A 15,119-nucleotide genomic window follows, 5' to 3' on the forward strand; every position below is an offset into this window, starting at 1 on the left:
TCACCAAGCCCAGGATGTTACAAAGGATGATGGCCCAGCCCGTGGAGAGGTGACATAAACCCCTCTCTCAGGAAGAACTGGGGTCCAGCTCATTTATAAGAACTTTTCCAAACTCAGTAGCGCAACTCTAAAGAGACGATATTAACTCTGAAAAGCAATTAAGAACCTAACCTCATGGATGGACCTAGAGTCTGTCATACAGAGTGAAGTAAGCCAGAAAGAGAAAAACAAACACCGTATGCTAACACATATGTATGGAATCTAAAAAAAAAAAAATGGTTATGAAGAACCTAGAGGCAGGACAGGAATAAAGACGCAGATGTAGAGAATGGACTTGAGGACACAGGGAGGGGGAAGGGTAAGCTGGGATGAAGTGAGAGAGTGGCACTGACATATATACACTACCAAATGTAAAATAGATAGCTAGTGGGAAGCAGCCGCATAGCACAGGGAGATCAGCTTGGTGCTTTGTGAATACCTAGAGGGGTGGGATAGGGAGGGTGGGAGGGAGGGAGATGCAGGAGGGAGGAGATATGGGGATATAGGTATATGTATAGCTGATGCACTTTGTTATACAGCAGAAACTAACACACCATTGTAAAGCAATCATAGTCCAATAAAGATGTTAAAACAAAGAAACAAACAAACAAATAAAAAAAAGAACCTAACCTCAAATGCTCACTCTCATGCATTGTGCAGGGCGGTGGGAGGGAGAGGCATAAATTGGTACGAATTTTTGGAAAGCCATATGGCGACATTCACCAGAAGTCTTAAAATATGTAAACACTTTGCTGCAGGAACTCCACTCCTATGAATTCACACTACAGGGATCGCCAAGGATGTACCCAAAGTTAACACTCAAAGTTGTTCACTGCAGCAATGCTTATAACAGGGAAAAAAATGGATACAACCTACATTTCTAGAAATAGGAGGCCGGTGGAATAAATGGTGGCAGATTTCAGGCGTTAAAAATGAGCAGGAAATACATCTATTGACAAAGGAAGATGTTTATGATATAACATTGTAATTCAGTGCAATGTTTTAAAGGAGAGAAAATTGCCAGCTGCTTCTCACAGTAGGTAGAGAGAAGTCTCCTTGAAACAGGTTTTGTCTGCACTGAGTGATGAGAGGCCTTTCTTAACTATGTGAATATCAGGTGAGTCAATAGCATTGTACTAGAGTGAAGAATAACATGACCTTTATAGCTAGTCAACCAGGGGTAAATCTGCACCCTCCCTGGAACATTTAGAAACATCTGGAGACGTTTCTGTTTGTCATGACAGGGATGGGGCAGGGGTGCTACTGGTATATAGCGTTACCTCTACTGGTAGAGGCCAGGAATGCTACCAAACACCCTTCAATGACAGAAGAGCCCCCAATTCAGGAGTATTGGATGATGATCGTAGCCATCATTAGAGTCTGCTAGCAAGAAAGAATCCAAAAGGGCATGCATGGGGGAGCTGGGCCGATGCCCTGTTTCAAACATGTTCTTTTTTGTCCACTTCCGTATGCCCAGCCCTGCTGGCACACATAATCACTCTATAAATACTAATTGAATGTTGCATGTTGAATCCAGCTAGGGCACCTATAGATGAACAGCCACCCGACTGTTAATCAGTGCCAGACTAGTGCTCAACAGTGACTCCTTGTGGTGGGAACTGAAACAACCACGCAGGTGGACCAGTACGCTTTTCTTTGGCTGTTTGCAGAGCAGATCCCTTAGGACTGAAAAGGGAAAAATCATGAGGCTAAAGGGAAGCAGGAAACCTCAATCAGGATGATGTTTGGTGTCCTGCTAATCAGGGCAAACAGGTATTTGAGAAATTAATGAAAAATAGCAAAGAAAGATTACAATGTTGGACCTCAAACTGATAAAAACAAATCAGAGGTTATTTTGTTAGGTGAAAAAAAGCAGGTTTCAAAATAATATGTATGGATAATCCTAGCTTCACGGTTTTATCATTTCTTGTTTAGAGAAACTATACACATACCCATTTGTCAGGAAGAATTATACCAAAAATTATACCAAAATGATAACAGTAGAGGGTGGGGACTTGAGGTTATTTTTGTTTATCTATTTTCTAATTTATTTTACAATGAGTGTATATTATGTATGGAAAAAGAAAAATAAGAAGTTAGATGCTGAGCCAAAATACAAAGGCACTTCCCAGTGTATAAGGTAAAAAGACCCTAGGGACTTCCCTGGTGGTGCAGTGGTTGGGAGTCTGCCTGCCAATGCAGGGGACACGGGTTCGAGCCCTGGTCCGGGAGGATCCCACATGCCGTGGAGCAAAAAAAAGACCCTAGTCTTTCACACACGCCCAATATTTCCATATCTGGACCCTAACTATCCAGAACCCCATGCCCTACAACCTCAGAAGGTCTCCCTTGGGCAAGAGTAGCTGCCCTGACCACTTCTTCTGGCTCCAAATTCCAGGCCCCTCTTCCCTCCGCTCATGAGCGGTACGCACCATCCAGAGCTGGCTCTGCCTCATCCTGGCCTGCAGGTGCGGGCACAGGAGCCCGGAGGAATGGCGGCACACGTTGGGGACGCGTTTCCATCGCCCTGGGGCTGCTCACCTGACATGTGGACGTTTCGGAGGCAGGAGAGGGAGGCATTGAGGCGGGCACACTCCTCCCGGTTGGCCCCGTATTTCTCCACGGTTTCACACACCTGCTCGTCCGTCATCTCCAAGAGGTCCTCCAGACTCAGCTGGCCCGGGGTGATCTCCTAGCGGAGGGAAGAGAGAAGGAGGATAAACAGACAGGAAGCGCCCCGAGGGGAGGCCTCCATGTCGCCCTCTAGTGGTACCTAGAGGAACGCCAGGCTCTCGGTGGATGTCGGCTTGGCATAATGGTTGGGTCTCCTGACTCGGCTCCGGTCAGACAGGCCTGGGTTTGAATCTCAGATTTGCCACTCATTAGCTAGATGATCCCAGGCAAATCACTTAACCTCTCTGAGCCTCACTTTACTCACCTGGAAAGTGGGAATCTTAAGCTCATGTGCTCTGTAAGGTAGCAGGTATGCTTAGCACATAGTCGGAGCTCTGTAAATGGTGGCAGTTAATTACCTGTCTCCCCATGCAGTTTTTGAACTCCTTATAGGCAGGGCTCCAATTTACTCATCTTGGAAGGCCTTCCATGCCTCCTGCCCGGCTTGGACTGCAATGATTTGTCCCAAATCCAGGGTGAACTAATAAGAGCAGAGAAAACTGGACAGCCCAAGTCTCCTGATGGCTGGTCTCCTTTCCCTTTTCTTCTCTCTTTCCCAGCCACACATTCTAGGGCTCAGATTGGGGGTTCAGGAACCCTAAGGGGAAAGGGGGGCTGGAACCCTGTGGGTGGTTCAGTGCTGTCAGTCAAACGGGATTTGTGTCTGAGCCCGACGGGGCAAGACTTTGCAATCTAAGACAAAGTGGAGTATAGCATGGAGTGGGGAAAGGGACACCGCTGAAGAGATGGGCTGGAGGAAAGGTAGGATTGCCGGCTATAACTGTGTTGGTCAGGCGTCCCTTCACCACCGCCAGCAACCATCCCTCCCTTCCCCGAAGCAGTGTGTCCCTATACACCATAATATGGACACACCTGGAAATTGGTCAAACTTCTATATTTATGCATCTACAAAAAAATAGCCTTCACATTATAGCACTTATTGGTAACCAACATTTTACATTTATTATTATTATTACTATTATTAAAATAGGAGTTTTAGATAGCAAAGAATGGAGATTCTAAGGCAATATTGTGGAGTACTTCCGCCCTCTTGTGGCCATATCTGTGTATTACAACCAAATGAGACACCACCCTGCCCCACCCCGCCCCCGCCTTAATCTGGCAGTCAGAAAGATGAAAACTGCATCGACACAAAAACTCTATGGAAAAAAAAAAAGCTGCCGGGCAAAAGCCGAAACCCAATCAGTGCCTCTCCAACTCACTAGGTCAGGGGCAGAGAAAGAACAATAATGGGTCGCATAGAAGCTTTTTCAAATAGGGACTGTTACAGGGAAGTCCACATTAAGAAAGGTGATGGACCAGGATCTGAAAGTATGAAATGAATTACATTTAGAAGGGATGATTCACAACATAAAAGAATTCTCCTCTTTGCTGCAAGATCCACTTGTGCATTTTAATCCTATAATTTACCCTCCAAAATACTCAATTTACACTGAAGTTTACAGTTCACACGCACACACAAATCACAGAAGGAAGAATGACAGAAAAAAGTGGAGAAGGCTTTAACTAGCTTGGGCCAAAAGAGGAGATGCACTTATGTTCGATTTATTCATAATAATAATAATAATAATTGAAATAGAACACTCTTTTAAGTGCTTTTCATGGATTTTCTTTAAAGGTCACAAAGACCACATAAAGCAGGTACTTTTACCATCATCATCCGTCTGTAACTAGGACACCGGCATTCAGAGAAGTCAGACCATCACCCAGGGTCACACTGTGAGTAAGTGTGAACCCAGGCAGTCTCACTTAGGAGCTTTCTTCATACTGCTGGTTCTTCCACAGAAGGGGGCCGTCTGGTGGACACACGCGTGAGCTGCAGACAGAGAGTTGGAAACCCAGCTCTGTCCACACCGCCTGGTTGGTGGCCTTGGACTCAATTCTCATAGACTAAGATAAGAGCCAGAGCTCAGGCACCTGCACGCCAGGTAAATGTAAATGAGCAAAGCTGAGAACTAGCCTGCGGGATCCTAAGGGGCAGCAGAATTCGGTTTACTGACACCAGACAGGAATTCAGTTCTGTGTGGTCAGCAATTCCGATTTTTCGAGAGAAGCCGAAGATCTGAGTTTTTTATGCAGACTCTTTCAACTTTTAAATACTGGCTCAAAAATAATTTTGAAGACAAACAAAAAATATCTGCGTCAGATACAAGACACAGCAGAGGGCCACTAGTTTTCAACCCCTGAAGGTTTGTCTCGGTCTTATTCGCCTCAATTGATAAATAAATGGTCCCGAAAGCCTCTGAAAAGTGTATGGAGCCATGCAAATAAAATGTACTGTCTGTACTTTTATGGGACCTTTCATTTTAAGGATATTCACGCGAAACCGCCATCCTGGGAATGATATTAAGAAACAGAGACTCCTACACCATCTGGCACGTATGCGCAAGACGGGGGGGCGGGGGAGAGGGGAATGTAGGGGTTCTGTGTCCCCAGCTCAGGACTGTTAGATGTGGTGGGTTCGGGCAAGATCACATTGGGAACAAGGTCTAAAAAAGACAAAAGGATCTTCCAGGCCTCTTCGAGCAGGAAGCAGGGGGTGGTGCCTTGAGAAATGGCACTTGGTCCTGCAAGTGAGGGGGCGCCCAGAACGCCCTCTCCCCAGCTCAGGGAGGCCCCCACCAACAGGAAAACGAGGAGAAAGCACCGTGCTTCCCACCTCACACTCTGGAGTCCATCTGAGTTGGGTTTTCCTGCTAGCCCCGCCCACTCACGAGCAGGGCAACTCCCTCCATCTTGTAGCCTCAGTTTCCTGCCCTGTACAATGGGGTAAAAGTCATACCTACCTCAAAAGGTCGTTGTGAGGGTCTGAACAGTCTCAAGAGTTGAGATCCTGCGTGTAAAACCCTCAATACTATGCCTGGCACTGAAGATTCAATGAATGAGAGGTGATTTTATTAGGAAAGTTTCCACCCAGTCACTGAAAACAGGGAGGACCCAAGATCCCAGAGGGTGAGGAAATCTCACCATCCTTGAAACCTTAAGGATGTGATCCACTCCTGGAGCGTGGGCACAAGACAACAGGTGTTCTGGTTTTGTCACTAGAAAACCTATTACTTCCAAAGTTTTCAGTAACAGCAACAACAATAATAATAAGTTGACATTTCCTGGGTACTATTAGGTTCCAGACTATGGGCTGAACACTTTACACAGATCATCTCATTTTATCATGCCAACTACTTAAGAAGAGGAGACAACCATTACCCCATTGAACAGATGAGAAAACCAATGTCCTAAGATATGCTGCCCAGTATGGTGGCCACTGGCCACATTAATGAACATTAAATACAATTAAAAATTGAGTTCCTCAGTCACATGCACTAACCACAATTCAAGTGCTCAGTAGCTACATGTGGCTGTGGCTACCGCATCAGGCAGCACAGATATGAAATATTTCCACCATAGTAGAACATTCTGCTGGACAGCACTGGTCTAAGAGGTAAAGTGATTTGGCCCAGGAGACTGAATCCTTAAGTGGCAGAGCTGAAAGAGGGTCTATCTGATTCTAGATCCACACTCTTTTTTTTTTTTTTGGCCACACCTCACAGCATGTGGGATCTTAGTTCCCCGACCAGGGATCGAACCTAAGCCTGGATTCTGGACCGCCAGGGAAGTCCCTAGAACCACACTCTTAAATGACCCCATTCAGACAGCATCAGAGATGCTCCGTGCCTTCATCCAACACGTATTTAAGTCCTACTATGAGCCAGACACAGCCAAAAAGCCACTGCCTGAGGGGGCTGGCTGCCGGCCAGTAAGGGGCAGAGGGCAGGGGTCGCCTCCAGTCACCTCCAGGACTTCCTTCCGCACGTCGACGATCCGGAACCAGTGCCGGAGCTGGGGGAAGCCGTCCAGCTCGGCATTGCGTTCCTGCAGGGCTACCTTCTTTTTGCAGGACAGCTGCCGGCTGAAGTACTTCACCAGCTTGCTCTGCGGAGACACAGAGAACAGAGGACACGTCTCAGAGGCACTGCCACAAGGAGGAGAGGCAAGTATCTCCCCAATGTCCCCTCCGCACCCCAACTCCGTGTTTTAAAGACCGGTTCAACTGCAGTGAGACCCAGTTTCCACTCATGTCCCAACTGTGTTGTTGAAGATGGGCAAACAGGCAGGTTCCAAGACTCTGCTGGGGAGGAAGGCGTGCCTTGTACCCGTGTAGTGGGGCGCGGGGTTTGGACTGTATCCATCCACATCTCCACTGCACCAATCCTTTGACCTTCACAGTTGCACTTGTAGGAACTCCTCCTACAGACACCCCAACCTGTGCCAAATGACTGTGGAGAAGGATATTTCCTACAGTTCTGTTTGCAATGGCAAAAGACTGCAAACACCCTGAGGGGCCATCGGTAGGAGACTCATCATAAATGAGGATACACGCACACAGCGGGACAATATGCAGCTGTAAAACAAAAAGGGGAAGTGTGCTGTGTACTAAGGCAAGATATGCTGATAAACAAACATAAATCCTCTCTCATTCATGTGGGAAATGTTTACATTTGTGTATCTTTGTAAATGCAGACGCTCTCTGGAAAGATCCCTAATCTTCTAGGGAAGGAAAGAGGGAGAGAGGGGGACAGAGGTGAGAGGAACATTTTGTTTAACCCCTTTCTTACTATTTCAATCTTAAGTCACATGCAAGTATTCATAAATTAACAAATACTTTTAAAGTGAGGTGGACCCCGGGACTTCCCTGGTGGTCCAGTGGTTAAGACTCCATGCTTCCACCGTAGGGGGCACAGGTTCGATCCCTCATCCAGGAACTAAGATCCGCATGCCGCATGGTGTGGGCAAAAAGTAAATTTAAAAAATAAAATAAAATGAGATGGACCTGAACCCATGCTTCTAGAGGGATGCCATGCCATGAAAAAGGAAAGTTTTTTTTAAATTGCCTATTATCTAAAACCTAACATTAACAAAAGAAAGGCAATAGGTGTGCATGAGCAGAGAAAAAAGTGTGGAAGACACACCCCAGCCTGCTAAGTTGGGATGGGGAAGCTCTATAGATGGGGTGAGAAAAAAACGGTTGTATTTCTTTATATATTTTTGCTTTGTTTCAATAGTTACTCAAAGCATGTTATCATTTTTGTGATTTAAAAGCTATCTAATAAAGAGAATTCAATGGAACAAAAATAAAAATCCTTAGTTATACAAATGCCTTTGACATTTTAAAGCACCTGTCAACCAATATTTATCAAGAAGGCAGTCCCGGAATTCTAGGATCACATAATTTGGAGCAGGGCATGAGAGCAGTGGGCATCTGTTTCTGTCTAGCTGGTCTCCACACAAAGACTATTTCAGCTTTCTTTTGGGGAACCTTCCTTCTTTGGCTCCCAGTTCAGATGGTTGAGGTGAGGCTGGCTTCACCCACCTACCCCACCGCCACCGGGCTGCAGGGTGGGCATGTGACCCAGGCCTGGCTGCAGCATTTGGAGCAGGAGTAACAAGTAAGCCAGGCTGGGCCGCCGAGAAACCTCCCCATCAACTCTTCCCGAGCACTCAGAGGACAGCTTCCACTTCTCACTGGAATTGTCAGGAGGGCGCCAGCAAAGCCAGGAGCTGCCGGGGCATCCCTGTTGCCACCTAGGAGAGCTCACCTGACACTGAAGCCCACTGGAAGAAATCAGAAAACTGGTGTTTAAGTTAACGTTAATTTTATCCACCTTACTAGCAAAGAGAAAGTTGCCATTCTCTTTTTTCTTTTTTTAAAGGAGATTTTTAAAATTTATTTATTTTTTTGACCGTGCCGCGCAGCATGTGGGATCTTAGTTCCCCAATCAGAGATCAAACCCGTGCCCTCTGCAGTGGAAGCAAGGAGTCTTAACCACTGGACTGCCAGGGAAGTCCCAAAGTTGCCATTCTTGATAAGCCCACATTCTATTGCAATAACGGCACAAAAATCACCTTATGCTAATGTACCTAGAATGCTTTTCATTTAGAATCTCAACGTCGAGTGTTAGAATAGAACATGTCAAAAAGAATATGTTTTTTCTCTAGCTTATTTCTGAATGAATAGGGTCTGACCTACTGAGACTTCAAAGCTGGGCTCTCAACTAAGACGTCTATAGAACTCTCATGTCTGTCTGTTGTTTTATTTTATGACTTGTTTTAACTATTTTCTTTATACAGGTATGGAAAACCACACAAAAGAAATAAGTACACTTTGACACAACCCCATCATTCTTTGAGCACTTCCTTACTCTCTGACACAACAAAATTTTCTAGGGTCATCTTATTCTTTTCCTGCCCCAACCCTGGAATCCATCATTTCTCCAAGGAGTGTTGGTTCCTCTGAGCGGAATTCAGAAGCCAAGATTTGGGTACTTGGTGAGATTATTGATATTGGGGTGTCATCATTTCCAGTCCCCTTAGTAGACAGCCTAGGCAACATATGTATGTGCAATGCATATGTGAATATGTAGATACATAAATCTGCACCTATATTTATTTTGTTATTTATATATATTGATAACTGATACCTCTAATCCCAATCCAACACCATAGGGTTTATTCTAGCATTTTCCCTCCCCACATTTGTATCACTCTTCTCAGGCAGTGAGAAAAACAATCCTCAATATATTTATTGATTGGTTCCGTCTGCTGAATTTAGCGAATTCCCTAACTCCACCAGGCCACTGCCCTGCCTGGGTGCTGCCCTCATGAACCCTGACCCCTGCTGGGCTGCCTTCTCACCCTAGTTCCGCTGCCTGCCCTGGTGTTTTTTTTTTTAATTGAAGTACAGTTGATTTACAGTATTGTGTTAGTTTCTGGTGTACAGCAAAGTGATTCAGATATAGATATAGATAGATATAGATATGTATATATCTATCTATATATATTCTTTTTCATATTCTTTTCCATTATGGTTTATCATAGGATATTGAATATAGTTCCCTGTGCTATACAGTAGGACCTTGTTGTTTATCCATCCTATATACAATAGTTTGCAACTGCTAGTTCCAAACTCCCAATCCATCCCTCCCCTACCCCCCCCTTGGCAACCACAAGTCTGTTCTCTATGTCTGTGAGTCTGTTTCTGTTTTGTAGATAAGTGCATTTGTGTCATATTTTAGATTTCACATATAAGTGATATCATATGGTATTTGTCTTTCTCTTTCTGACTTACTTCGCTTAGCATGATAATCTCTAGTTGCATACATGTAGCTTCAAATGACATTATTTCATTCTTTTTTATGGCTGAGTAGTAGTCCATTGTATATATGTACCACATCTTCTTTACCCATTCATCTGTGGATGGACATTTAAGTTGTTTCCATATCTTCGCTATTGTAAACTCTGCTGCTTATGAACACTAGGGTGCACGTATCTTTTCAAATTATGGTTTTCTCTAGATATATGCCTAGGAGTGGGATTGCTGGATCATATGGCATGCCTTGTTGTTGTTGTTTCAGATATTGATGTTTGCCGATGGATTCTCAAATCCTCTATCCAGGCACCACCCCCAACTCTGCTCTGGTTTCACACGTTGAGAAGCGGACATGAGTGAAACTGATTTAATCTCGGTGTCAAATGTCCAAAATGGTCATTTCACCAGCTACATGTGGCTAACTGAACATTTAGGGTATTGCTATAGGGTGATTAAGGAATGGAATTTTAAATTTTATTTAATTTAAATTTGAAAATGGAAGCCACGTACAGTATTTTTCTGTTAAACATAAACTTATCATTTTGATAGAGCTACATTTTACTTTAACTTTGACATTTTAATGTCTGAATTGAGATGTGCTGTAAGTGTAAAATACACATTGGATTTCAAAGACTTGATAGGAAAAAAATAACATAAAATATCTCATTAATATTCTTACATGGATTACATGTTTCAATGATAATATTTTGGATACACTGGGTTAGATAAAATATATTATTGAAATGAATTTCAGCTGTTTCTTTATTAATGTGGCTACTAGAAAATTTTAAATTATACATTTGGTTCACATCTGTCACCCTCATTATATTTCTAAGGGATAGTGCTGCTCTAGGGCTTTATCCTAAAGAAATAATTAAGGATATTCATGAAGCCTTGCTCCAAGTGGATAATAGCCATGAAAGATTGGAAACAATCCAACTCTTCAGTGATAAGAGCTGATGTAAATAAATTACAATGTATTCATATAGTGGCATACCATTTAAAGATGTACAAAATATGTATAATATTTGTAATGTATAAATAATGTATTAAAAGCTTTATAAAACTATATGAGTATAGATGCAAAAAGCCTTGGGAGGGTATATAACAAAATTAAGATTACGGGTGACCTATCTTTTTCCTGTTTGCACATCTGTAGCGATCTTAGAAAATACGATGTATATGCATTAGCTGCTTATCAATGGAAAGAAATGTTTGGATAGGGTTGGCAATATTTTCTAACACTGATGCTATCCAATGTCAGTGAGAATGTGAGAAACCATTGAGAATGCCACCAGACAGCAATTTGATTTGGAAGTTTCAACATTTTTTTTTCAACTGAAGTACAGTTGACTTACAATGTTGTGTTAATTTCTGCTGCATAGCAAAGTGATTCAGTTATACATATATATATATATATATATATATATATATATATATATATATATATATATATATATATATATATACATACATTCTTGTAAAAATTATTTTCCATTATGGTTCACCACAGGATACTGAATATAGTTCCCTGTGCTATACAGTAGCACCTTGTTGTTATCCATTCTACATATAATGGTTTGCATCTGCTAACCCCAAACTCCCAATCCATCCCCAGCTCCCTCCGCCTTGGCAACCACAAGTCTGTTCTCTATGTCTGTGAGTCTGTTTCTGTTTCGTAGATATATTCATTTGTGTCGTATTTTAGATTCCACATATAAGTGATATCATATGGTATTTGTCTTTCTCTGACTTACATCACTTAGTCTGATCATCTCTAAGTTCATCCATGTAGCTGCAAATGGCATTATTTCATTCTTTTTTATGGCTGTAAGTAGTATTCCATTGTAAACATGTACCACATCTTCTTTATCCATTCATCTGTCGATGGACATTTAGCAGGAGTGGTGGAACCATGTCACTGCTCAAACACCCATGCCTGAAGAGCAGCATTTCCCAAGTGTGGGTACCACTGATAACCTGGGGTGGTACCCAGGCATGGCATTAAACAACATTGGGTCCTATAATGAGCACATTCTTTCCTGTCCTAATCTCCCTGCAGCCATCTAATTATATATCAAAGAGACAGTCTCAATTCAGTGATATTACGTCTTTAACACCTAACACTGGCTAATCTCTCTTTATAACAGACAGCAGGACACAGACTCACAGCCCTGGGCCGGTAACAGTATTTAACAACTTAATGATACATTTTCATTGTATTTATTTTCTTGATTGTGTTCCATTTATGGCAAGTGATACTAGTTTTCCATTACAATAGTTGTACAAAGCTTTATTTTTAGATACATGTATGTTTTTAGAAAATTGGGTTTGGTTGATAGCAAAATACACAGATATGACAAAAAGTATGATGGTGATACAAACTGATGAGTTTGGGCAACACTGTCCTATAGAATAATGTTCAAACTCTTTTGACTATTATTTGGGGTTCATCTCAACTCCATTATTCTCCTTGCCTCTCATTTCCATGCAATTCCCTAAACACGTCACCTCAATGTCACCTCTCTATGCATTTGCTCAGGCTTCTCCTACCTAAAAGTCCTTTCCATATCCACCTGTGGTAGATTGTAAAGATGACCTGAATCCTTTACCCCTCCTGTCTCCACATCCTTTGTGATATGACTTTGCAGTTAACTCACTAAACAGGCAGAATCGGTGCCAGCACCCAACCAGTGTGACTTGCCTCCACCAATAGAAAGAAGCCTTGTGTGTTTCTGCTTGCTCTCTTGAATCTCCATGAGAATGTGCCCAGGCTGGTCAGCTAGTCACTGAAGGATGAGAAACTACACAGAGCAAAGTCAAGTTTTCACAGACATCCAAGCCAAAGCCATCCTAGCTCAGCCAAAAGCAAATTGTTGCCTGGGGTTGGCTATGAGTGAGCCCAGTCAAGATCATAAGAGCCACTAATCTTCAGGGAACCAATAAAAGTTTATATTGTATACAACCAAGGTTTTGTGATTGTTTGTTATGCAGCATTAGTGGAACCCATAGCTAATTGATATACCACCCCATCAACTCATGAAAATCTGACTTTCTCTCCAAAGTCCATCTCAGATGTCACCTTCTCCAGCAAGTCCTTATCGATTCTTCTCTGGCATTTTATTTGTACATACGCTATTGTAAAATGTATTACTGTTTTCCTTGCATTATAATTGGTGAGTAATGAAGACACAGGAGTCCTAAAGGATTAAGGAGCCCTTTTCAGATTTGGAAGAGTAAATGAAATAAGCATAACGATAAAAATAAAAGTACCATTATTGAGCACTTCCGTGTGCTCTTACATGCATCATGTTAATATATCCTCACATCCCCCGGAGCTAGGTGCTATCAAGAGCTACATCTTACAGATGAAGAAATGATGCCCAGAGAAATTAAGTCATTTGCTCACCATCACACAACTTAAGTAGAGAGCTAGGATTCAAACCCAAGTCTGATTCCAAAGCCCCAATATTGCAGAAAGGATAACTTTATTTTAATTTACTTTACTTATTTAATAAACACATCCATATATTTTCTTTGTAAAGAAGAAGCTAGAACACTTCAGATAAAGCCAAAGCTCCCTGTGACCACTACTCCCACTAATGCTGGCCTCCTTCTCCCTGAAGATAATGGGGGTAACTATTGAGATTCGTTTGGTGCCCTTCTTTCCAGACCTTTTCCTATGTACTTTCACATATATGTACATACATGTAGAAACTCTGCAGTGTGGTTTGATGGGTAGGGTTGTGGTTTTTTTCACATAAATTGTATCATACTTTTTTCACTTGGTAGTAAGCCTCCAGGATCTCTCCCTGTTTTTTCATACTTTTTCATACTACCTCTTTCTTTTTCATCTTCTGCATGAGGCATTCTTTTGATACCAGGGTCAAAAGCCCATGATGCGAGCATCTCTGGGATGTCTGCTGGGGGCATCTTTGTCAGTTACCATAAAGCATTCTGGGGAATAATGGCCATGATCACGCAGCCACTGTTCACTGAATACTCACAGTGTGCCGGCGCTGTGAGATAAGTGCTTTGAATGTGTTTGTTTGTTTTTAAATCCACACAGCAATGCTAGCTGTGAGGCCGGTGTTCTGAGCCCATTCTGGGAACGAAAAAACTGAGGCATCAAAAACGTTAAATCACTTGCCTGGATCCACAAAGCTAGCGTAGGATCCCAAAGCTCCCTCTCTTTACCAGGATGCTGCACTCTGAGTTGTTCACAGGTCCTTCCTACCAAATGGGAAATCCAAAAGTTGGCTATCAACCCCTCAAGGGCAGGGAGACAGTCTCACTCATTTTGGGAAGCCTACTAGGTGTTGTGGGAGAAGTGCATTTCTGAATTCCAGTTCTGAGGCTTGGGCAAGTCATATCAGCTCCCTGGGCCTCTACTTTCTCATCTGTGAAATGGGCATATATCACCTTTGCTCACATGCCTGCTGAGGCATCACATGAGATAATGTCTGTGCAGAAGACAGGCTGAGCCCCACCCCACCCCACCCCTCACAAAACACCGTGTCCTAACTATTTGTTGAAGGAATGTTTGGATTCTGGGGAGGAGTTTCCAGGGTCACCCAGAGACTGGACCTACACCTGCCCAGAAGCCAGAATCAAGGGGCATCCCCACTATGATGCATTAGAATGGAGGAGACAGATGGGTGTAGGAAGCAGATGGAGTGTGAGGGGGCAGCCACAGGTCCAGGGCTTCCCCTTGAGTCAAAGAGGAATACAGATCACCTTTCCGGACCAGAGCATGGCTAGTCTGAGCAGGGAAAACCCCAGAAAACTGCCCAGAATGTGAAGTTGGACTGGGCAGAGATGGAGCGGCACTTCCCAAATGGGGACCCTGGGGATGAGCAGCTCTTTCCACCAGGTCCCCAGGGCTGGTGCTGCAGGATAGTCACAGCTGTCAGCTAACAGGGGCTCTCTCTGAGCCACGTGCCATGATAAGCACTTTTTATGAATTATCGATTTAATCCTCACAGTGACATTGCAGCATAGGTCCAATCACTGCCCCACTCCACAACTGAGAATATCAAGGCTCAGAAAGGTTGAATAACTTGCCCAAGGTCACCGAGCTACTAAGTGCATGAATCAAGATATGAACCCAAGTCTAACAAACTCTTATTTATTGACGCACAAAGAATGTTATGATCCACTGCCAAGTGCAACAACACAACAGGAACAGTATAATCCCATTTTCTGAATATAAACTGCATGTATGTACAGGCACACGCACACA

At 43.2% G+C, this 15,119-nt stretch overlaps 1 protein-coding gene across 1 annotated transcript in view; it reads right to left on the reverse strand.

Annotated features, from left to right (window-relative positions):
* Nucleotides 1-15,119, reverse strand: part of KSR2 (kinase suppressor of ras 2) — a 390,550-nt gene that overhangs the window by 306,450 nt on the left and 68,981 nt on the right. Inside the window, exons 2-3 of the mRNA XM_061169432.1 lie at nt 6,523-6,663; nt 2,581-2,731 (exon numbers count right to left, since the gene is read on the reverse strand). Coding sequence (XP_061025415.1) covers nt 2,581-2,731; nt 6,523-6,663 — 292 coding nt within the window. The remainder of the gene's footprint in view (nt 1-2,580; nt 2,732-6,522; nt 6,664-15,119) is intronic.

This window comes from Eubalaena glacialis, chromosome 15 (genome assembly GCF_028564815.1).
Source record: "Eubalaena glacialis isolate mEubGla1 chromosome 15, mEubGla1.1.hap2.+ XY, whole genome shotgun sequence".
Taxonomy (NCBI): domain Eukaryota; kingdom Metazoa; phylum Chordata; class Mammalia; order Artiodactyla; family Balaenidae; genus Eubalaena; species Eubalaena glacialis.